Genomic DNA, 25,072 nt, shown 5'->3' with positions numbered 1-25,072 from the left:
TCGCTTTTATATGTGAGCAAAACAATTCCTTTCATTAGCTGGCTTTCATTTGGAGGGTGAGGTGCTAATCAAAATGAAGAGGAATATTTCTACTTTTCAGTATATATATCTATCTCTTATCCAGAAAGCATACATAGGAACGCTTACTACAGTGGTCCAATCAGCCCAAACTGATTTTCTAGAATTAATGTATAGTTTTGACTGTTGTGCAAGTGACAGACTATAAACATACATGACTTTTTGGCTTGCTAAATGTGATGTACCAATCTTGAGAATTGTTCTTGCCTCAGGCAGGCTATGGAGGTGGATGAGATTTTGGTGATTAAGAGTAGGGGGAAAGCATTAAGCTTTAAGGGTAGAAACTTCTCTTATAGGATGCGTCATGCTGTTGCTGGGTGCTGTGTTTTCTTTTGCCAGAAGTGTGATTATGTTTGTTTACTCCTTATGTAATATTCACATGTGAATTGGAGTAAAGCCATTGCTTACATATTTTAGTATAAAGCCATTTTAAACTTTCACATTTTAAGTATATTTCATATTACCCTAAAGTCATAAGGGTTTTCCTACTCTCTATTTGGTTAGTAAAACCCTTATTTGTAAGGACATGGTTGGCTTTTTTGTATTTGGGAACAAAACAAAATGCTGTTCATGCGCTGAGCAGGTTCAAAAGACAGTTTAAAAGCTGTGATTATTTCTTGTGGTGTTTCCAGGAAGAGTAAATGTAGTGTTACCCAAGTTCTAGAGCTGAACTTTGGTATCTGAGCTGCTCTGGTATTTCTGTGGATCAGGCAACTGGTGGTAGGTGTTGCTTTTACTGGATTTTAATTTTCAGGAAACTTTTTTTTTTTCTAACCTTGCCCACATGTCCTCTCATGTGACAACCCTTACATATGTCTATTATAAGGAATGACAACCATGATATTTGCCAAGAAGCTTTCTGTGTCTGAAAACTATAAAAACTCAGAGAATTGTTGTGGTTTTAATCCCATGGTGACTTTACTGTTAAATCTCACAAAAAACTATGGGAGTAACACTGTTTGAAATCCTAGTAATGATAAGCTTTTAAAATTGGTGGGATTTGTAGCTTCTTTTTTTTGTTGTGTGTCGGAATAGGAAAAGCTGTAGCAACTTGTGGCCTAGCACTGCGTAAAACATTTGGGGTTTGTGTCCTGTGTATTTGTAAATCTAATAATTTGCAATGTTGTTTCTCTTAAGTCTTTGAAATATAGCCAAATAACTATATATGTGCATATTTAATTACTTAAAATATGTGTATAATTAATCAGTTAAAACATAATATTCCAAGAAAAGCTATTGCTTCACTAGTTCAGGTTTTTAATTACTACCTTGTTATTTTTGGAGTTAGCTGCCTTAGCTGTGTGCTCAGGAATTTTTGATAAGTCTGGTCTTGATTTTGTTTTAATGGGATACATCTGAGTCTTGGATTTTCCTGTGAGTTATTTAAACCTACTGAAGGAGGAGAAGTAATGTATTGGTGTGGGAGAAAGGTGGAGCTGAATGGGGAGTTTGGTGTCAGGTAGATGCTTCAACCTCCTTTCAGTATCTTTATCTGCTCTAAATGAGAGGGAAAACAAAACAGGCCTGGTCCCTCTGTGGTTACTAGCACTGGCAGGTACAGACAGACTGGGGGGGAGGTAGGATGCTTTAAGAATATTAAAAATTGCACTCTAACAGAGACTTTGAAAGCAAATGTTACAAAAAGTCACATAAAAAAAGATTGCTTTGCTTCTGGTCTTCTCTCCTGAGTGTTGGACAAGGAATAGGCCACTGTGCTTTGACAATATTATGTGCTTCTTTTTTGGTTGGCTTCATTACATTGAAATTAATGTGCCTATCCAAAATGTGCTGATAAACTTTTACTTATGTTGTGCTTTGCAGTCCTGTTTCAAAGCATGGCATCTTGAGTGTTTTGTACAAATAAAAAGAGCTTGGTTTCTATTACAGAAGAAGTTATTCCATGGGATTACTTAAAAACAGACATAGAAGTATCCATTATTCCCTGCCCCTCCTTCTGTATAGAATGTGTGTGAAGTGTGGTTTGGAATTTATTTTATAGTTAGTTTAGCTTTTTGTCCATACACTCCCCACACCCCCATCTTTTCTTGATTGTTGCAAGTCTTCTGAGGATTGACCAGTTAGACTTCTCTTTTCCTGCCACTGATGAATTAATGGTTTCAGGTTATCTACATTCAGCAAAAAGTTTGCTATTCCTGTTTTTCCTGAGCAGTTTGGGATGAGGGTACTGTTGCTGTGAAGCTATTTTGGTACGTTTGAGTTGCAGAACAACTGCCAAGCCAAGGTGGTGTTGCTGTTGTGTTCCTTTCTCTGCTGGCTCTGGTATTTGTGTGACAGAGGAGCTGGTGCAGACTGGGACTGATGGCTTTTTTTGGGAAGAGGATGTTCCCTGCCCATTCATTCCTAATTGAGATTACATTGGGTTCAGATGAGTGCTGGAGGTGCAGTGAGGGCTGTACAGTGGGACACAAAATGTTGTTTTATTGCCTTGAAATCATTTATGAACTTATCTGTACTGTGCCTATCAGGTGCAAGGTTTGTGAAACATCCTGGTGGGAAGTGATACTTTATTTCTACCTTTGTTTGACCTTTTGGAGGCTCACACCTCAAAAGGATGTTTTTTCTTTCTGTCTACTTTGTTTTTCTAAGACTTTTGTGGTTTTCTATAAAAGGGACTTGACTAAAACTATTTCTGGGAACTCTTAATAGATCTGTGAGGCAGGACTATCTTACAAAATGTTTGGTCTTAAGATGAAGAGTATTCAGCTACAAGTCTGCTGCTTCTTCAGTTGACCTAGATATTTGCTGCATTAAGCTAACAGTTTTTCAAACAAATGATTAAAATAAGTTTGGAAAACTTAGAATCTACATACAGAGTATGAAGCCATCTCTGCTGCTGCTGCCTTAGATCCATCCTATGTCTAAATAAAGCCAAATTTACTCATTTGATCAGTTAAGGAAGAGTGACTGGAATGTTTGTCTCTGCTGACATAAAGGCTGGAGGAATGCAGGTTACTCTTTCCCCTCTTGGAAAGTTTTTAGACTAGAACGTCTGGATGTTGTTACAGGCTCTTAATTTGCATCCCCTTGCAAAATAAAAACTTGTGTTTAAGTGCAGAGTGCAATATCTACTATGGTACAGCATAAGAAGAAAGTATTTCTTGTCTTATTCTCTGAAAAGAATATCTGAAGATCCCTTGTGATATTCTCACTATATAAGTCATAAACTAGAAAACAGTCAAATTTTTTAGCTTACAAACTGCTCCTGAGGGAGAAGGAGGGGAGCAGGTATAGTGTTAACTGCTTCCTCTTTCTGACCAAGGAGAATGTCTTGGATAATAATCTATATTTCCATGTTTTTGCTTAGGTTGTTGAAGACTATGCTGGAAGATGGCAGGTCCCTTTGCCTCAGCTCCAGGTGCTGCAGACAGCACTGTGCTGCTTCACGTCTGCCTGTGTGTCATTCCCAGCCGAATGTGAGCACGTACAGTATGTGCTGAGTAGCCTTGCTTTGTGAGTACTTCTTCATTTTTATTATTCCTTCCTTTACAATAGCACAGCAAAAGGGTTTCAGATCCTCAAAGCTCCCTAGAGGGGTTTTACAGGTGGTATATCTACACAGAACCAAGAATTACTAAGTAGAATTTAGTTTTGTCTTTTTTGTATCCTTGTTAAATATTCAAGTAGGCTATGACAGGGTTTTGTCATAAGGGATGTCTGGCAAAATGAATAATCTCAGAAATAAGTGATTATCATAACCTTAATTTGGAGTATTTGAAGACCAACCTTTGCCAGTAGATAGTTTTAATTCATTTATCTCAAGTTTTTTCTTCTGTACTTCTAGTGATGTAATAAGTGAAGTACTTCTTAAGATAATTTTCTTGAGAGAGAATTTACTTACTTTAAAATTGTTTGGATTTTTATGTTTGAGTCATCAAAATACTTACAGGAATTGCTTGTCATGCAGTTAACTGACCCAAAGTCACATTCAGCTGCAAGAATTGCTGAATGTTGTGCTGTAAATTTTGCTCTAATTTCAATTTTCTACATGCATTGGTCATTTTCCTACATGAAGACTGGAAGTGTCAGGGTAATAAGTACAGAAGGAAAAATAAGTGTTGTCTTTAAATGTGGCTGAAGCTTCACTATGGACATTTCCTGTTTTGTGTGTGTGAAACAGTTTAGACAGAGGACTATTTCTGGCATCATAAGACCACAATGTTCAAAGTTATGTCAAAACATGGTGACATCTGTTGCTGTGGGTTTTTTCACTAGTTTTAAGGAAAAAAAAATCAAAGTTCAAACCATGTTTATATGTGTTTTTAAATAGCAAAGCTTGGGAGGTAGAAAGGTGGAAATGCAGGTATTCTTTTGGATGGATAAATTCTGATAATTGACAGGTAAATTGGTCGCTAAATTCCTGTCACCCTTGTCTGTTTTGATTTTTGAGGCTGGGTTTACTCAATGAGATTTGCTTCCATTCTAGGATATCAGATTATTTATTCTTCTGCCTGGCTAGCACAGTTTTGCATGTGATGTGATATAAAGGGATCCCAGGGCTTAGTAGCTGCAGTTACCTGGGCAACCTTGCTTGAATCTTTTTTGAAAATTCACTGTGTATTAGGTCTTAGTTCTTGGAGAGCAAAACTCTGCCTGACTGTATTGTCATCCTTGAGTAAGATTTCCTTGGTAACCAGACAATAAACTGGTAACAGGAGCAACTGGTTTATTTCCTATACTTAATAACCTTGCAATTTTTATTGAATGAAGCAGCATCTGCATTAATGTCAGGGGGTTTTATAATGGTAGCACACTGGTGTTTTTAGGCAATCTTGTGATGCTAAGGCAGTGATGTGATCAATCTAGATGGATATAAATGTGGATATGCAGTGCTGCAGACAGTTTTGAGATAAACAAAGTTGGAACTGACTGTAGTCATTTTAACTGGAGACTGGTGATGAGGAAATAAAAATATTTTGATGGTTTCTGGTATTAGACTGTGAGCAGGTGCATTGATAAAGCAGAAAATCACAGTTTACACTTGTTCACTATTGGCTTCCAGATTTTTTTTTTTTTTTTGCAAGATCCTCCTCTTTTTAAATCAGTCAAAGCAAATTTAAATACAAGCATGCATCACTTGCTCAAACTAGTTTTGTCTTCTTATTTAAGTTCCAGTTTGGTTGCTTGCCAGATCATGACTCATGACTGACCTTTCCTGAGAATCAAGTGTGCTGCAAAATTTTGTTTGACATGAAATGAGATAATGTTTTTTCAGAACCAAGTACTTATTTGGGTATGGATTGTTTATTCATTGCATATTGTAACTGAGATTTAAGACCTAGCCTTGAGAGAAATTCTGTCACTGAATGTAATAAGTTTATATCTATTTCTCTAAGCCTGTTTCTGGCATAGTTAATCATTGGTTAGAAAGAAAAAAAATACTTCAGCATAACCCATTGGAAATCTAATTTTATGGTACTTTTCCATTATTCCTATAGAAAACTTAATTTTTTCTGTGAGTATTAAGACTTTTTTAATGCCCAGTATTCCTGAAAATGTTACTGAGGAGAAAAAGGTGCCTTGAATTTGCACAGTATTTTTTGAAGTCCTGCCTGTCCTTCTGAGAGTTGCTTGGTTCTTGTCTGCTGTTCTTGACTTTCTCAATCAGCAATTGCTGCTCATTAGTGCAATGCCTGCCTGGTACTTTTTCCAAGTAGAAATGAAATTTCTCAGAATCTTCAGGCAGAACAGTAACATTTACACTGCAGATCCACGAGCTCTGACTGCCAAGTTTTTGATTGAATTGACTCAACTGCATTATCTGGAAGGAGGCTTTTATAAATGAAAACCTGAAATTAAAGGAGATCTTGAAAGCTGCTTTTTACCAACCTCTCTGATCCTGTAACAGGATTTAAAAGAAATAAAATGCTAGACTGGTATTTTAATATGCTAAAAAACCATGGAGGCCACAAATATAAGTCTGAATCTAAGCAGCTTTTGGAAAGTATTACCTTCACCCATTTCTGCCACCTCTTTTTGGGGTAGCACTTGTGAATTCATCTTGCTGGACAGAGATCTGCTTAAAAACTTGGTGGTGGTAAAATTCAAGTTGTATGAATTTGAATGCCACACAAAAGGTGAACATAGTTTTGTTTGCATATTTGCACAAAAGCTGTCCCTTTCTAAATAATCCCCAAAGCTTTTTTTGAAAAGATAAAATAATTAATACCTTTAAACCAACATCTTCATAGAAAGACTTCAGTTATGGTAAGACAGGCTGAAATGAAATAAAGTGTGTTTGTAGAAAGTGCCTGAAAACATGAATTGTTGGCCAGCAAAAACCTTTGAGTGATTCCATGTGGGCACAAGTCTAGAATTTACTAATTCCTGTGATTTATTAATTCCTAATTTTGGTTAGAGTCCTGTGGAGAGACTTAATGTACTTTAATTTTTTTGAATCAATGTTTTAAGTTTAACTTGTCGCTGTTTCTGTTTTTTAGGAGTTTTTTTGAATTGCTGCTGTTCTTTGGAAAGGATGAGTTCTATGAAGATCCTTTGAAAGATATTTTAGGTTCAATCCAGGTAGTGTTGCCTACTTTCATATAAACTTATAATATTATTTTAGTTGATGTAAAGACAGTTTTTGTGAATATATGACCTGGAGGAAACATGCCATTATAGTGAAAGAAACTCTGCTTGTTTATGCCTATTTGGAGCTTAATGTCATTTAGTTCATGACATGAAATAGCATCTTGCCCCTCTGGTTTTAAACAGTAAATTTAAAATTGAAGTTTAATCTTAATGAAGTCTTCAAGTCAGCATAAACATGGATAGTTTAAATTGTTCTATTATTGGGTAGATTGAGACAGAGTTTTCCATGTCTACATAAAACTGCATAAAATAAATGACCCTGGATTAAAAACTTGTTTTCCCAGGTCAGTGTGGGGTTTGGTTTGTTTGGGTTTTTTAAATACCTGAACAGATTTTTAGGGTTGTGCCACCATGAGAGGAAACTTGGTAGGGAAAGAAAGGATGGAAAGGATCTATGAATATTGTTCAGTAAAATACAGTTTGAGAAAAAGCTCTTCCTTTGCTATTTTTATGTTGATACCTGTCTGTTACTGCTTCTGCAAATTAATGTGCAAGCACTGCTTCTGCATCAGTTGTGTAATCAAACTGGCAATGGAAAGCAGGTAATTGGATGTGGATGGAAGCCATTCTTCTGCTGCGTTTTTTGTTTCAATATTAGATAACTTTCTCATTACTAAAATGTTCTGTTGATTAATGGTGTTGTTGACACTTTTACAGCAAATAAGGTGCGGGGATGAGAGGGAACTTGACATGTGAAAATCATGGCTGGCTAAAACATTCCATGATATTACAGGCAAACATATTCCTGTTATGTAGAAATCTGGAGAAAAGTGGTTGCTGGAGGCCTGGTGACTCCTGGCTTAATTCAGTTTTCCCCTCAGAAATCACAAATCCAGCTCAACATGTCTTAAGTCTGTGCAGGCTGCCATGAGTCGAAGACTTGTCTCAGTGTATGCCAGTAATACCTCCAATCCAAGTTGGTTTTGCATTGTTATACAAATGGAAGGCTCTTTCTGAGGGCCCTAGAAGTGTGATTTTGATCTTATACAATTCTTTATTGCTGTTTGTAGACAATATCAGTTGTTGTTTTAGGGTTTTCTGTATGGTCAATGAAAGACTTTGTAGCTCAAATTACTGACTGAGGAAATTCTCAGCCATGCATGGCTTTCTTGCTTTGTATCTCTGGGATGGCCTAACTATTTTTAGACAACATCTTTTTATTCTTTCTAATTGTTTCTCTTTTTACACTTAGGAATGTCAGAACCTTCTAAATAAATACAGGAATCTGAACCTGGAACTAGTGACTCGAATCATTCGAGATGGTGGACCATGGGAGGATCCAGTATTACAAGCAATTCTTAAAGCAAAGCCTGTGTCACAGGAATTAGGTACTTCATTTGTCACAGTAATTTTCTAGAGTACTGAAAAATGTGTTCAATTTTGCTTTTTAAAAATATATGGGATCAGGTGTTATCAGTTGGCATTGCACAGTGTTTTAACTATTTTTCTGTTGTAAAATGGTCCCTTTGTTTGAAAGAAAGCTGAATTTCTTTGCTAATTTAAGTCTGCTTTTATAATGTAGAGATCAGATTGGTCAGACACAGGTAGCTACAGAGTAGTTAATAAAATTGATTGGGTGGGTTTCCCAAATCTAAGTGTACATTTAAAGCATGGAGAACAACTTGAATTCAGTTGACTCCTGAAATAGCATGATTGGAGAGGATCTGATTTGTATTTGTCTCCTGGCACTATGACTTGTTTAATTTTTCTCTTCAGTTGTAAATACTTGGTCTTGTGGCTTTTCTTGGTTCTGTTTCCAATGATGCCCATGGCTACATGTGACAGCTGCTTTCTGTTTATGGATATGTAATTTCTGGAGCTGGGAAAGGTGCAGTTCATGGGAACAAAATCACTGGAATGTTAATGAAAGTTCCTAAGGGGATAAATACTCAAGCTACAGTAAAATCTTTACTAACATGTTAATCAACAGTGTTCACAGGGGAGCTCTTTAAAGTTGTTTTTATTTGATAGTGGTGGAAAATGCTAGTTCTTCCCTAGTTTTTACAGTGTAGTGCCTGATACAAACTCATCACTGTGTCTGTGACAGTGTGTTCACTGAGAGAAAGGAAGAATACTAAAGTCAGGACAGCTCTGTGAGCTGCCTCCTTTACCAGAACAAGGGTTTGGATAGCAAATTAACATCATTATGCCTTTGTTGTTCTATCTCTTTTGTGAAGCAACTGCCGTAGCAACAGATTTGCCAATGATTTTATTAGATATCTCATAAACTTGTGGGGAAATGCCTAAAGAAACAAAATGAAAACCAAGATGAACCTTGTTTTGTTCTGCATCGCATGATTTTGGTGATGTGGAATTAGGTCTCGATCTCCATCTCTCCAGCAAAGAATTAGTTTAGTCCTTTGCTAAAATGATTCTCTTGATCATCATAAGTCCCCTCTCTGATGGGTAGCAGTTTGAGGATGTTTGTTTTTAAGCTGGCAGATCAGGAATGAGACCTGTTATCACTAGATGAGTACTTTGTTCCCTTATGTTTCAGGCTGCAGCTCCCTCCCCTCTGCTAAGAGATTTTTCTCTCCTTTTATCTGCTGATATCCCCACACACACCCTTGACACATCTCATCTGTGCTGACAAACCTTATATTTTAGACAATTATATTTTGAAAGCTTGTTCTTTCTTTCTCTCACTTCCTCTAAAATTTGATTCTTGTGAAGTCTTGCACAAAGCAAACATCCTGTGCTGCTTTATAGGCTAGCAGTATTTAGTGTGTATTTTGAAACTTGGCCATGTAGCTCTCTCAGGGGTTATTTTAAATAGAAAAGCTGAATCACCAACCATTCCTTGCAAAAATCAGTTTGTGTGAACTACATAATCCTGTCCTGGATTCATTAACTCCATGGAGAAGCTTAGGTCCAGATAAACCTCTCTGTGTCTGTCTTTACATGAGTTGTATTAAACTTGGAGATGTCACAATCTGTTTGGAGGTGGCTGGAAACAAAGCAGTCATTGAGTTGAAAGAAAAATACTAGGGTTGAAACATAGGAACAGTCAACTTGTAGTGGACTGGGGAGAATAAGGTGAGCATCTAGAAGAGAACATTACAGAGGTTCAGTCAGATGGAACAGTTAATGAGTTTCTGAGTGGTGGTTGATGTCTGTAGCTCTGAAGCAAAGCATCACTGCTTGGGTAAGAATAAATGCTGTTTCTTAATGTATCACAGGCTTGGCCAAACGCTACTGTAGCTGGCAGTTGTCTTTGGCTTAGGGCATTAGAAAAGGTCTGTGTGCTGCCCTGGGAAAATAGGACATTCCACAACAGGGAGGGAACACTGCCCTGCCAGCAGCATCAATGAAACAGTTTGAAAACTGGAAGCTGTAGGAACCCTCATCCTTGGGAGCTCCTGCTGGCAGTGGTGTAGGGTATGGAGATGCCCTTCCCTGGGAGAGGAGTATGTCAGTCTCATTTCTGGAGAAGAAGGGACCTGAGAGTTCCCCACACGAAGTGGGAATGGTAGAACAGGGTGAGCTGTGCTGTGGAATGCCATTCTCCCTCTAAGGGGAAAGGATCTTAGAGACACTTGTTAGATGGGCAGCATTTCCATACCATTAGCACTTACCAAAGCTGAGTATTTCCAGCCTTATTTTTCAGTAATTCAGTAAATTTCTGTTGGGTAATACTTGCATACAAAACAGAGGATGTAGTTTATTTTCCTAAGGGTGGTAATTCAGAAAAGGAGAGGCCTTTACTTGGCTCTAAGGACCTTTCCATATAACGGAAAGAACTTTTTCGTGCAGTTCATCACCACCATTAGACACAGGATTTCCTTTTAGTCCTCGTTTTCTGAGTTTGTTCTCAAAAGTGCTAATGGATAGTGGGAATGAGATATTTTTTTCTTACAGTGCATCTGTTAACAAATCAAATTGAAACCTGACACCTTGAATAATACTGCTTAAATGTTCATTAGCATGGAACACTGCTAACTTGCATAAAAATAAAGATGCTAGAGGAATCTTGGGTTTGAGTGTAAGGAATTATTTCAATCCTTGAAAAAAAAAAGCTTTAACTGAAAGCTTATTGTACAAGTAATCTCTTCATTTTGGGGGAAAAAATGCTTTGTTCGGTTTGTGGTTTTTAGTAACCTTTTATTAAGTATCACTTCAAATTGCTTGTAATTAATACAGATTCCTTCTAAGGGGTGAACTTTCAGCCTTCACTGGCTTTAAATTGATAATCTCTTTCTTTCTTTAAAACACTTTAAAACACTTTGAAACACTGAAGTACTATGGTTGTAGTCTTGAGAGATATTTTAACTTTTAATCCAAAGAGATACTACAATCTGTATGATCTTGTATAATAAAGATGCAAAGCATGTCTTCCAGGTATTTCTGAATTTCCAGTTACTTCAATGTTGAGTATTTTCAGTATCTCACTTGAAATTATTTCATTCAAATATTAGTGTTAATATTATCTTTTAGAGCTGAAAAAAACAGATTGCCAGAAATTAGGGGCCAGAATTTAAAGATATTTAGATAAGGATTGTACCCAGTAGCACTTGCACTGGAATATGTTTTCCAAGCAAGCAAAATCAAGGCATTCAAAGCTTCTTAAGGTAATAGCATATGAATTGTAGTTAACATTTTTCACCACTTTGAGGTCTTACATTTTAATGGATAATGAGTATCTTGAGGGGTTTTTTTAATATTTATAATTATAGCTTTGGAAGTGATGTCAATCCTATACTTCTGACAGTCACATGGATTCCACTGCTGAGAAAGGAGGGAATTTTATTTCTCTAAAATGGTCACATCTGCTTCTATATAATATAAATTTTACCAATCCTTTGCAGCACCTTGTGTTAACCTGTTAGAAACAAAATACTGAATTAGATTACTGGTTTTAAAAAAATAACAATTTCTGTTTGCAAACAGAAGGGCAGATTTCTTATGGGATTTAATTTAATATTTGATAGACTTTTTTTAGCGGAGCCTTTATTTTTTCTTAATATTATTTGTTATTAAAATCAGCATTACATTTAGGTATATTTGTTGTTTGGACTTCATATTCTAATTGCCTTTAAATCTTTCTTTTCTGTGCAGTTAACAAATATTTAAGCTCTGAAAATCCACTGTTCTTTGAACTCCGTGCCAGATACCTTATTGCCTGTGAACGCATCCCTGAGGCAATGGCTCTTATCAAATCTTGCATAAATCATCCAGATATCAGTAAAGATCTGTATTTCCATCAAGCTCTTTTCACCTGTCTTTATATGTCACCATTAGAAGATCAGCTATTCCAGGAGGTATTGTTTGTCAGTATACATTTCTTTTTTAAAATGAAGTGGTGCTTTATACTTGCTGTATACAAGTTGTCAAGAGGAGCATGTGGAACTCTGATTTTATGGAACCAAATGTCATAAAATCAGGCAGCCACACTGGTGTTGCTAAACTTAGTACTGGCTTAAGCTTGGAAAAGTTGAATGTTAAGTGCCTACAAATCTTGTTGACCTAAATGCAGTTTTTTGGTCAAGTATTCTTGTAGGTATATTCCCTAAATATTTTGTAACCTAAGTGTATTGACTATTTTACTATTGACTATTTTAGTAAAAGCACTTGAGCCTAGTTGATATTAATTGTACATTTAATAGTTTTATTAAAGACCTTTAATGATGCCCTAATATGTAAAATGACATTTGAGCTGAATGTAGCCGTATGTTATCGCTGATAGCACTTAGTAGATAACAGTGCTTTTTTTAACCTTGTTTTAAGAACAAGACACCAAAAAGTGGCAAGAACAAGCAAAAAAGTGCTTTTGTGTGAACTAAAGCATTTTAGTTTTTTAATTATTTTAATGCTTTAAAATTATTTTTAATTTTAGTATTTTAATTTCTCAGACAATTATTCTGATGGTCATAACTCTAAGAAATATGAAATAACTCAAATTACTTCCAAAAACTTTACTTACAGATGTACACAAAAGCCATTCCAAAGACATTCTGTGCTAATAGCAATTCCTGAAGTTTTTAGTAGAGCAGGGTCTGATTGGTTTTGATTTCATGTCAGCAAATTGATCTAAATTGATTTTATTTTAATTGTATAGCACTTGTTGAGGACTGATTGCAAGAGTGGAATTGAGATCATCTGCAACACTGAAAAAGAAGGGAAGACTACCTTAGCCTTACAGCTTTGTGAATCCTTCCTAGTCCCACAGCTCCAAAATGGGGACATGTATTGTATATGGTAAATACTTTATTTCTGGGGAAGCAGCTGAGCAGAAAATACATGCTTATTGCCAAAATGAAACCCACCTAACTTAAAAATACCAGATGAAAATGGTTTTTGAATGTTCCTGGTGCTTCTGTTGTGCCTGTTTGCCCTTTTACACACAGTCATATACAAGGTAGCCTAATAGTTCATAACTCTTATTTACTGTTTCAAAGTAACAGAAAAGTGAGCCTTTACATATCCTACCTAGAAGTGTAGCATTTGTACTTTTAGGCTTTAGCCATGTAGATATTTCACTCTGTAACTGCAATGTGTCACCAGTGTGCCTAAAAAGAGAATGTATGGTGCTGGAAATGTGCTGTTATTTATGGAAACCTGGATGTCATGATCAGAGGTATCACCTAGATGGGGTTTTCTAGAAAACATTGAAGATGTCTTCACACACTTCTAATTATCTTGATACCTGCACTTGTTCTTAAGGCTAAGAATTGTTTTCTAGAGAGTTGTCAACAAATTTCATCATTCTGAGGACTGAAAGATGGCTAAGGAATATAATCCTTCTGTTGAGCTTGTATAATTTCTGTATCTAAAGGAACATCTGCATTCCTTGATAAAATATGCTTTCTTTGTTTATGTAGCAAGGATTTGATAGAGATGAAATTATTAATCTGCCTAACTAATTTTAATATCAAGTTCAGAAGCTACCCTGGCTTTTTGTGTTCCCAGATTCCGGGAAATCAAAAAGCTTTGTTGTTTTGAGAAATTAAAGGAAGTTAGATATGATAATGTTTGGTTTGATATTAATATTTTTCCTTAAATGTTGGACTGTTGGATGGGTACTTGCTCAGTCAAAACCATTAGCCTTATGATAATGACATCCATTTATTGTACAATGTGTTGGCAATAGCTACTAGTATTTTTCATCCAATCTGTCCAGGAAAAGATGTCCGGGACTGTCCCCATAGGAAAGAGGGAGTTCAACCAAAAAGGTGTGAGCTCAGTGGGAATTGAATCCATCTTTGCTGATTCCTGCCCAAAAGCTCTATTTCCCCATTTTTTACTAGGAAATTACACGTGTAACCTCCATGGATTAATGCTTTCTGTCTGGGGGGTTCAGTCTTTGAAGAAGTGCATTTTTAATACTGTAATTAAAACTCCTTTTGCTGTAGTAACATGTTGACCTTGCTCTTACCTAGCTGATCATTGAGTTTTGCATCATCCATTTTTGAAATTGCTGTTCAAAGCAAGATGTATCTGTTTTTGTTCTGGCAAAGCAGATTTCAAAGATGAAATTCCAGTAGAGGCTCAAGTACTGTTTGATACCTGGTTTTCAGGGAAATAATCTTGGCATCTCTGTATTTTAATTTATTCAGAATACAGAAATTTAGGATCTCTGGAAGAGCGTTCAGAGCAGTTATGTCTGTGCAGCTCAAACAGATGTTTCATTCTTCACAGATGCTGAGTCTTAACAGTTGTGTTCCCAACAAGAACTTTGTGTAATACTTAATGGATCACGGAAACTGCAGGAAAGCTTGTGAAGGCATGACCATACTGTAATACAATTTTTTTAAGAAGTAGGAGCCAGGTTAAATTAACCAACAGAGTCTGTTTTTCTCCAGGGAAGATTTTAATGTCTCTAGAACAGTATAAATCATCTCACCTTGTCTGGAACTGAGGGCCTTGCAGATCTAACAGAGATATAGCTGCTAACACTACAAGCAAAGATAAGACAACAAAACAGATTAGAAAGCTGTAAATAGCGGATATTTGCTACAGCCTATATAAAATCTTCAAGCTAAAACCATTAGCTGTCATCTTGAAGGAAGATGAAATTTAAGCAGCTTGGTCACAAAACTCAAATTTTCACAGATGTTAGGAATAAATTCTAGATTCAGATGAACAAATTATTTTTCTGAAAAGAAATCACCAAGCCAGCTGTGCTTGGTAATACTAAAAAAATTTTTGTGCAAAGTACTGGTAAGAAATCAGTTCATAATAATTTGTATCAAAGTGTTGTCTCTTCAGGAAGACACACGGTATTTTGATGGAGCAGGCATAGATGGCCTTCCTTCTCTGATTTTTTAAATGCTATTTTGGCTGTTTCCAGGTAATTCCTATGCAGTAAATTCAGTAAGTCAAAAGAATTTTTACCACAGGTTTGATCAGTCTTTTGGCATAGTCTTTGGCATTAATAAGTTTTCTACTAATTAATAATAAGTTTTCTACTTATTAAGAATAGCAAATATTTAGATCCAGTTCAGTTAGGGAGGGTTTAACCACCACCTCATGTTGCTGGTGAAGGCATACAGTGGTTTTGGTATTTTGTAGGTAGTTAAGAGGCTGGAATGCATGGTTACCTCTGGTAAAGAGGTGCTCAGTTCTGTGATCTCCCAGTAACAATTTAAATTGTCCTAACAAAGTCAGAAATGGACATGAAAAGGAGAAGCCGTTGTGTTGACACAGAAAATAAAACTAAAAGACTAAAATACTGTTTCATATTAGGGTCTAGGTAAATGGTGGGTAACACCTTGGTCTTCACCCATGCAGCTCTTCCTTCTAGTTTTCTGCTCTCCTTTTTCAGCTCTTTCCTTGTACCTGCCTAGCACTTGTCTGAACACACAGCAAGCCCCTTTAACCACTAATCTCTCAGAAGAATAATTGGATTTTTCTCACATTCTCTGAGAGTAGCATTGAAATGGCTTGCTCTGAAATGGTGTGAGGCAAAGCAGAGAATGAAATGGATTATTGAATTGAAATATATTACAGTAAAAATACTCGGTTCTTACTTCTATACTTCAGGCTGAGACTTCTACTGAGTTGTTAAGAATGGTTTAGTGCATGAAGACACTAATATCAAACTTGCATATGAAGTTTGAAAATACGTAGAATTAAGGTTTCCAGCCTGGTAAAGGCAGAGGTGAGCAGTCTGTATCTTTAGAAAATCAGAAAGACTAATTTTTTTTTGTGTGTAGAGCTGCTTATAGGTATCCCTTTTCAGTTTCCTCCATAAGCTTGATCTTTCTTTCAACTTCAGTTCTCCTGGGTTCTAAATGAAAGAAAACAATCAAGGTCTCAATGTCAAACAGAATTCTAGAGCTGTCCTGAACATAAAAGTTGAGTTGGTTTTGTTGTAGGCAGTTCTGTCACTTCCCTTCATTCAGACTCTGAGCTCACTAAGAGAAGCTTAATCTCAAAAGGTTTGTCTGACTCTGGAAATCAGCCAAATATTTTGTCAGTAACTAGGTTTGTTTTCTGAGGGAGGAGACTGCTGGAGTAGAAAAGTGTCTTCCTTCAGAAAATGAAAGTCAGTGGGTCCTGCTTTCATTGTAACATTGTGGTGGGATTTCTTCATAGTCCTAACTGGAGCTACCCTTGTGGGAGATCTTTGTTCTGGCAAATCTTGTGACTAAAAGTTAGCCCAGTTGCCTCCCTAAGTCTCTGAATTAAAGTGCACAGAATTTTTATGCTGCAAACTTCAATTAGCTGTATTTTGTAGGCTAACACATCACTTGTGCAGAGTTTAGCAGTAATCTTCTTACATTTCCTTTTCTCAGGCAGGAATGTTATTTGACTGCAGTAGGATAGCTGTATAGCCTGAAACTTTGGTGTAAGTGCTCTAGGCAGAAAATTATGCTGTGCTAACTGGAGAACATCCCTACTTCCTGCCACATCAGGAGCTTCCTATGCTGCTTCCTTTTTTCACATTCAAAAGCTTCTTTACCTGAAGGATTCTTCATCCTTGTACTGGAAGTGACTTAATCCCAAGAGCACACAGATATTTATTGCCTGTGGTGTTGAGAGCTAGGTGCTATTCCATCTGATTTTATTGTGCACTTCTCTGAAACTGAGCTGAATACATGAATGTTTTGTTGAATATTTAACTGGCTGGTTATAGGAGATACCCTGAATGCTTTAACAAAGTAATTAGGATGCATTTTCCATTGTGCATGTTGTGTGCAGTCGTGGTGTTAATTAGATCAGTATTACACTCTCAAATATGATTTTAGTCACAGAATATGCAAATAATTGTCTTTCATAATGCATTATGCTTAGTGAGAGGGTTCTAAACTCAATATAATTGGAATATTTTATTCTCTACCTAATAGGGACCTGATCTTCATTTGGAGTAAACTGCAGCTCAAATCTAATCCATCAAAACAAGTATTTGTGGACCAGTGCTACCAGCTTCTAAGAATTGCTACAAATGTCAGAGTAATTTTCCCTTTCATGAAAGTCATTAAGGATGAAGTAAGTTGTGTTTGTTTTTACCTCATCTTCCATTCTTTTGGTTACTGGTTAAAGTAAAGAGAAGTGATATTTTTATTGTGTAATGACCATTTTTGGTGTAAAGTTAAAAAAGAGGGGTTAGGGAAGGACATAAAATTATCTTTAAAATTTTGTTTGGTTCCAGAAGAGGCTTCAATATTAGATTTGCTTGGGTGGTTTTAAGATTTTTTTTTTATTATTCATTTCTGAGATTTTCTGTTTTTGCAGCAAGTTTGATGGATAAGTCTATGGAATAAATGTGAATGATTTATTAGTTGGGGTTTTTTCGGCCTGACTTCTTGAAGAAATAAGATCTATGTAATTGCAGGTACCCTTCATCCTCGTTAAATTCCGAATCCTTTTACCAATTCTAATCAAATCTGTAAAAAAATGCTTAATACAAAATAAAAGTGCAGAATAATACAGAAGAAGATGTTAATTTGCTTCAGAAAATTGTGCTGTATTTCATGCTTCAGATCTCAGTCTTGTTCTGTCCCATCTGCAAAAGGTTGTCATGTGCAATGCTTTGCACACAGGCCTGTGAGTTGTTTCCCAGCAAATGTTATTTATTGTTGACCTGACTTAACAGAGCTCTTTCATATTTTCATATTTTTTTCATATTTTGTGCCCTAAATGAATTCTAATTTTGATTATTTCAAAATCAAATTATTTTGTCAGATCTAAATGCAATAATTTGCTGCTGTTCAAGGGTATGTATTCTAAAATGCTTGTGGTGATATTAATAATTCTATTTGCATCTGAATAGTCTTATATGTTTAATAACCCCCTATTAATGGAGCATTGTCTGTGTTTGTTAAAGTCCAAATATAGGAGGTATTAATTATTTCTAAATTTCCAGTACCTCTTTTGACTTTAATCTCTTGCCTGTTGGGCAGTGTATTTCTGATCATTACTGAGTGTCATGTTCATGACAGGGCCCCCAGCCTGAAGTGTGGAATAGGAATTCTGCAGTTTTGGAAAATGAAGCCTTTTAGAATTCTTGGCCATGGGTTGTTACGGTTTTCCTGCTAGTTAGTCAAAACTGTGAGCTAAATTACCATGCTTTTTTATGAAATTCAAACTAAAAAAGTTAAGATGGCCAAAATATAGAGGAAACTGTCCAATTACAGTGTGAAACAGCCTAGGCATTGAAGAGGCAAGCAGAAGATACTGATAGATCGGTAGTTTTGTAGATCAGCAGTTTTGATTTATATCCCCAAATAATTGTCTTTAGCTATAGAACAGCATGGGACAGAGCTGAAACTTTGTAGCTGTACAGCTTTCAGTGCAAACCATTTTTGTGTCTGTATTTTTAACCTTGTTTGAGCAATATTTAAAAATGTTCATGCCCTTGGGTGAAGTTCAATGGCAGGATGCTTTCTGAACTCCTGTTTATCAATAGATGAATATAAATATGTGGGGTATTTGGGAAGTGTTTATGTACACTATGATTTCCTTCCTGCAGGTTGGTGAAGATGGCCTTCAGATCTGTGTGGAGATATGTGGGTGTGCCCTACAGCTGGACCTCCGTGAAGATCCCAACATGAAAAGTCTTATTTATAAAGCAATCGCTCATTTTCTGCCAAATGACTTGGAGATCCTCAGAATTTGTGCTCTCTCCATCTTTTTCCTGGAGCGCACCTTGGAATCTTACTACACTGTTGAACACTTGTATAAATGTGCAGATGAAGAATACAATGAGTGCACTAGTTCGGTTCAAAACCGCGTGCGGTTTGAGCTGCTGCCCATCTTGAAGAAAGGATTGTTTTTTGATCCCGAGTTCTGGAATTTCTTGATGATCAAGCAGAATTGTTTAGCGTTATTGGGGGATAAAGCCTTGGATGGCTTGAGTGAAAGTACACTGGAAAACTCTCCTGCAAACGTAGAGAAAACAGCAGAGTACAGGGCTCTGGGTGAGGAACGTGGCTGTTTAACAGATGTCAGCAATGGGGAGCTTGACCCTGGAAACTCTGGAGCCCGTTCCAAAGGGAATGCCAGGAAGAACCACCAAGCTCTTGAGCCATCCAAAACGTTGGATCAGACTGAACCAAGGCACCGCTGTGTGATCTGCAACAAGGAGTTCCTTGGGGATCACATAGTGAAACACGCACAAGCTCACCAAAAAAAGGGCAGCTTCTCCTGTGTACTTTGCACCAGGAAGTTCAGGCAGAAAGGACTCATGCTGAAGCACCTAAGGAATCATGTCAGGAAGATAGAAAGGCAGCATCTTGCTGCAGCCCTTGAGGCTGGTCAGGAGGCCCCTGCTCTTCATGAAGTGCAATGTTCTGCTGTTTCTGTGTCTCTTGAAAATGGCAATTCTGAGGGCTCCAAAGATACTGAACCAGAGGCTACAGTAGCGCCGAGTTCTGATCAGGTCCAAGAGGAGGCTGAGAATGCAGAACAGGTTTTTGATGCAGTGGAAAACCATCTAAGTGACCAGGATGATGCTACTGAAAACAGTAGTGACAGCTGTTTTAATAATGTTCCTGATGCTTTAAGTACAGAGAGCTTGCCTGAGGATGATGAGAGCTCCAGTAAAGAGTCACCCATTTTGCATAAAGTGAATGGAGTGTTTTGCCCTGAAAAAGACATTGATGCTTTGGATGAGGAAGGAACCTTTAAGTGCCCTGCTAATGGTTGTGCTAGAGTGTTTAAAAAAATAAGATTCCTCAACAAACACGCCAGAAAAACTCATCCAACTGATCTGAAGGTGCAACAGCATATAATGAAATGGAATAAGGGAAAATGCCGCTTCTGCCAGAGGAAATTCGCTGATTCCCAACATTTTATAGACCACCTGAAGAGACATGTGTATCCAAATGTTTACTTTTGTTTACACTTTAATTGTAATCAGAGATTTAAGCTGTCGACTGAGCTTGCAGAGCATACAAAAAGTCACAATGTGTTTCAAGCTCAGTGCAATTTCTCAAACTGCCGTGAGCTATTTGAGGAGCTCCCTTTGCTGTATGAACACGAGGCTCAGCATTACTTAAATAAAACCCCAGAATGTTCAGAAGATGCAAGTGAAAAAGATTCTTCAGATGATCCTTCAGAACTTTGTAGTTACCAAGATGATGATGAATCCGTTAATGAAAAAGAAACTGTAGATTTACCAATTCCAACCTGGAAGTCAAGGAAGGATTCTGCAGAACCAAAGACATATATTCAAAGCGTGGAGAAGAAAGTAAATAATGTAATTCACAATGGAAATGAAAGCTCATCTGAGGGTAGTGCTCCAGTTTTAAGTTTGATAGACCAAAAGACACCTGTGTTACAGCCAAATCCTGAAAACTGTAATGTTGTTAGTGACCAACTGGTCAATGGGCACAGTGACCCAGATCAGACATCATCCAAGGCATCCCAGATACCTTTGGACAGAGTAGCAGATGAAACAAGGACAGAAAATGGGTCAGTGTTACCAGTTTTACAGAATTGTCACGATGCACCACAAAATAGTGCTCCTGCAGCCTCACAAGTACCTTCTAAACCAAATCAGACAACAGAGACTACTTCATATGGTGTCATCTTAACAAAACCCTACGTCAGACCATTGCCTCCGAGCTACCTTGACGAACGTTACATTAGCATGCCAAAACGGAGAAAAATTTTGGCTGATGAAGTAGATGCTTATTCTGAACAAGACAAAATTTGTAGCAAATCAACAGAAAGATTTAGATGTGGCAACTGCTTGACCATCTACTGTAATTCAGAAGCACTTGAGGCTCACCTTGCACAAAAGAAGTGTCAGACACTCTTTGGATTCGATTCAGATGATGAAAGTAAGTCCTGCAGTCCTTCCGTGTTGGTTTCTTTGGCAGTCAATAACAATCAGAAAATAGTCTTTGAAAACAGGAATAGATAAGACAGACACTAACTAAATCACAGTACTCTGCTAAATTGGAATTTGAAATTGGACATGCTGTTCAGAATAAGCAAAGGTGATGAGAATTTGCAGGCAAACTAATGGAAAAGACTTCTGATAAAACAGAATTAAGTAATTCAGTCAATCTCTCCTTGCATATTTGAAACAAAATATGATGAAAAACATAAGCAGTGTTCTAGATTTAAGAAGTTATTCACGTTCTGATCTTTCGTCTTTTACAGGTGCCTGATTCAATGTTATGGAGAGAAGTATCAGATGAGGAGTGGTGTAAAGAAACACTACATGAAACAGCATCAATTTGTTTCCCAGTTGGCCTTAATCATGAAGCAGTCTCAAATTCCTATAGAAAAACATGACCTTGATAAAGACAAAGCACATTTTCTAGACAAAACTCACAGAGGAGTAATAGGAGCTCTGCAGGTCTTGAGTCCAGAAAAGTTGCTACAAAACCCCCAAAGTACCAGTTATCCAAAAAAGCCATGTTCATTCCAAATGTATGATTGAAGCTTAATGGCACAGCTTTTCTAGCCTGAAGGACAATGAGGCATAGAGGTGAGCAGGCAGAGGAAGCAGAGGTGCTCATTGCCTTGTGGAAATCCAACCAGCCAGTTCTGAAAGCTGCTCTAGTTTGTGTGGGTAATGGTATCTGCCCATACAGCTGAGAAGGAATCATTCAAGGAGGTGTTACATTCTTACCTTGTGGATAAATGCATAAAGAAACCATGCATTTTGGTTTGTTGGTTTTTTTTTTTCAAAGTTTGAGTGTGTGAGTTCATTATCTGCTCAAAAGCTTGGAGCTTGTTTCATAAACTTCTACTCAGAATCCAAAGAGCAATGTGGAAGGAAATCTTGAGATAGATGGGATGCTGGAATAGCCAAAAACTTGAAATACAGAACAAGCAGGAAAAAGTGAGTTGATGTGAAATTGTGTGAGACTTGCACACAATGGAAATCAGATGCATGCAAGAGAAGCCCTTTGCAAGGCTGAGGTAAAAGTGTCCTGTAAAACATCTGCTGTAGGTGTGGGAAGACCAGCACAAGTGATAGATTGTGTGGATATTAACAGCAGCTGATTGAAGCAAATCCAGAATATTGGGAGGGTTAAGCTTGCATTACAGAGCAGAGTTAAATGTTCCGCAAGTACAGGGGTCCCTCAGCTGTTGGTAGGACTGGCAGGAACTTTAGGCAAACAAAAGCAGAGCACTTCAGGTTGGGGTGAACAAAAAGGTGAGGAAGAACCTGTGTCACATCTGTGATGTTGCTTAGTGGTGGTGGGCTACAACTCAGTACTGTCCTTACTTATCCATTGCCTAGGAAGGAGAAAACAGGGATCCTCTCAATCCTGAAGACACATTGCAATCCTATCTAGCAGCATCCCTTGAAAGGAGAGCCTTTCCCAGAGGCTGGTGAAGGAGTTACTTAAACGTTAAGCACTTTATTCACAATTCACTGTTCATAGAAACAATCACAATGTGAAGACAGGAAATGGGAGTCCTTCAGTTCTGTATGGAAAAATGAAATACAGAAGATTTTGAAACCAAAAAGATGCCATTGAAATTTTTGGTCTTCCTACCCTAGGGCAGAGGTGTGGCAAACATGCACATTGTCCAATTACTGTGCTAATTTATCCTCTAGCTCATCTCACACTGCCTTGTCACATAATATTTTTTTAAATTTGGGATCCTGTTCTATGAAAATTGTAGTGGGATTGCAGGCAGGGGAGGCAGAGGGGTGAAAACTGATGTTCAGAGTCATTGCAGAAATGCAGGACAGCACAGAGCAACTGTTCCTGCTCAGCTGTCACTGAGGAGTTTGTCACAGTGTGTGCAGGGCTTAAATCAACAGGTGGGTGAAAATTAATGAGTAAAAAATTAGGGGGTGCATAAAACCCCCTGTTCATTGTAGCAATGGCTCACACTTGCAAACCTAAGGGTTTCTTTGTAAGATTGGCTGTGAAGTAGTTCTGGAACATAAACTCAGTAGTTTAGTAATGCCTCTGCTAATAATCCTCTGTGGAAATAAACAGGCATTTTTATTAATTCTGCTTTCTTTCCCCTTCCTGCAAGGTAAAAAGAATGCAAATTCAAAATCATGTTCTTGAGTTCTAGAAGAGTTTTGCCTTAACTTTGAGTTGGATTAACATAAAAGGTTATAAAATTATGATCACAGGTATGTGTGCATTACATGAATTCCAATTATGGCCCACTTCCAGAGATTTGTGTGATGTTTGAGGCACCAAAGAATTTTTTTTGCAGTTGCAAAAAACCTGATTTAAATGCATAATTCATTATATATACATATATACACACTATATATATATATATTTACATGTATAAAAACATTAAAAGTTTTAAACATAAAGTTAATGGGGTCCTTATCAGACAAATGCACTTTCACATTTTTTACTTTCAAGATACCAACTAATTGTTAAGGACCCAGGTACTGTGTTGAATGTTCCCAGGCTCCCCCTTCTTTGCTTGACATTGCTTAAATATATTTGAGGGAAAAAAAAAAAAGTTCATTTTAAAGTATTACAGTTCTGAAAATCTAAAATCTGAGTCAACAAAGATACAACAAAGATGTTTATGTAAAATCTTTTTAATGTACCTTTTAATCTTTGGTGCTTTTCTGCCTTTTCCCTGGAGCTCCATATGTTTGAAGATGCTTTAAAAACATGATTGAGAGTTGTATTATCTTTGGTTTAAGTGTGTAGATAATTGCATCTGTGTACATGCATAAACTGTGACCATAATTTTTTGTACCTGCATTAAAGCCATTTTTGTTCAAAGATGCTTTTCTGGGACACCACCATTTGTTTCTGTCATGTGTTCAGTGTGTACACTCTGGAGAACAGGAAATATGAATTCTTACATAGGTGAAGATGAGCATCACCTAACAATTATCAGGAATCTGTGAAACTGACTTAAAGTAGCAAGTGGGTGGTAATGTTTTAAAATAATTATTTTCACTTCAAAAGACATTGTGTTTTCTTTAAGCTACTCTCTAATACCTGTTGGTATTCTCAGATAGTTGCAGTATTAAGCAACTTTAATCAGAGGCAAAAAGATACTTTGATTATGTGTGGAATACTTCTAATCATGTGTGGAATAATTCTCCATGCTTTTTAAGGATTCTTTATTATCTTGAGTATTACTCCATACTAAGCCTGCAACTTCTAAGGCTGAAAACAGGTTACAAGTCTTGAGAGTTGGAGGTTTTTTGGTTGTTTTTTTTTCCCCAGGCATTAAGCGTTGTGTGATATAATTGGAAATCCTTGAAGATGTATCACTTTGATTCAATAAATCCTGAAGTACATGTGTAATGTAAGCCTCCAGCTACCCTAAAGCTGACTGAAGTCATACATGAGCTTAGGAGCCTTGTTGGATCCAAGCTGGTGCAATTCAGTGCTCATAATTGTATTTAACAACATTCCTTCAGTTGGATTTTAAGAGTGTCTCTTCTAACCCCATCATGTTTCACTGTAAAGGTCATGTAACTTCTTACTTCAAAAAACTGCCGTTTGGTGTAGGCACCTTTCACAAAAGGAATACTGAAAGTAGGTTGCAAGTGGTTATATCTGTGGGGCAAGGTCACTGGTACTTTGGTTATTTAGCCATATTCATTAAAATTATATTAATTGTATAGTTTGGATAATTTATAACATTAAACTTTGTGATTTTAATATCACATGGAAGGTTCAGCTGTACTCATTTCTTTTATTGTTTAACACCAGTGCTATGGACGAAAGACCCAAAGGGGGTGGTAGTGTTACTATTTTCTTAATTTATTTGGTACTGTATAACACCTTTCTGATTAAATGCAGTGTATGCATTTTGGGACTCTTAATTTGTAAAAGCTGTTACAGGTTCAGCAAGAAAGGAAATTTGTGCTTCCTTGTTGAATGTTAAATTATTTTACTTTGCATTTTATATAAGAGTACAAATTAAAACTGAGCCATCAAACTGCAATAAATCTACAGTAGTGTTTCATTTTAAAGACCTTTTGTACTGTACATAGATTTGTTCAATAAAACATTGTCTTTGTTGTTGATAGAAA

At 36.9% G+C, this 25,072-nt stretch overlaps 1 protein-coding gene across 1 annotated transcript in view; it reads left to right on the top strand.

Annotated features, from left to right (window-relative positions):
- ZNF654 (zinc finger protein 654) overlaps window positions 1-25,072 on the top strand; it is a 30,463-nt gene extending 5,391 nt beyond the window's left edge. The window contains exons 2-9 of the mRNA XM_086883597.1: window positions 3,404-3,549; window positions 6,537-6,618; window positions 7,880-8,015; window positions 11,743-11,945; window positions 12,743-12,882; window positions 16,974-17,115; window positions 18,599-20,912; window positions 21,238-25,072. Of these exons, the coding sequence (XP_086739723.1) occupies window positions 3,404-3,549; window positions 6,537-6,618; window positions 7,880-8,015; window positions 11,743-11,945; window positions 12,743-12,882; window positions 16,974-17,115; window positions 18,599-20,912; window positions 21,238-21,245 (3,171 nt within the window). The 3' untranslated portion in view covers window positions 21,246-25,072. The remainder of the gene's footprint in view (window positions 1-3,403; window positions 3,550-6,536; window positions 6,619-7,879; window positions 8,016-11,742; window positions 11,946-12,742; window positions 12,883-16,973; window positions 17,116-18,598; window positions 20,913-21,237) is intronic.

The sequence above is a fragment of the Cyanistes caeruleus genome, chromosome 3 (assembly GCF_971803275.1).
Source record: "Cyanistes caeruleus chromosome 3, bCyaCae1.hap1.1, whole genome shotgun sequence".
Lineage (NCBI taxonomy): Eukaryota > Metazoa > Chordata > Aves > Passeriformes > Paridae > Cyanistes > Cyanistes caeruleus.
The sequence above is the reverse complement of the archived record's forward strand: the minus strand, read 5'-3'. Positions and strand labels throughout refer to the sequence as shown.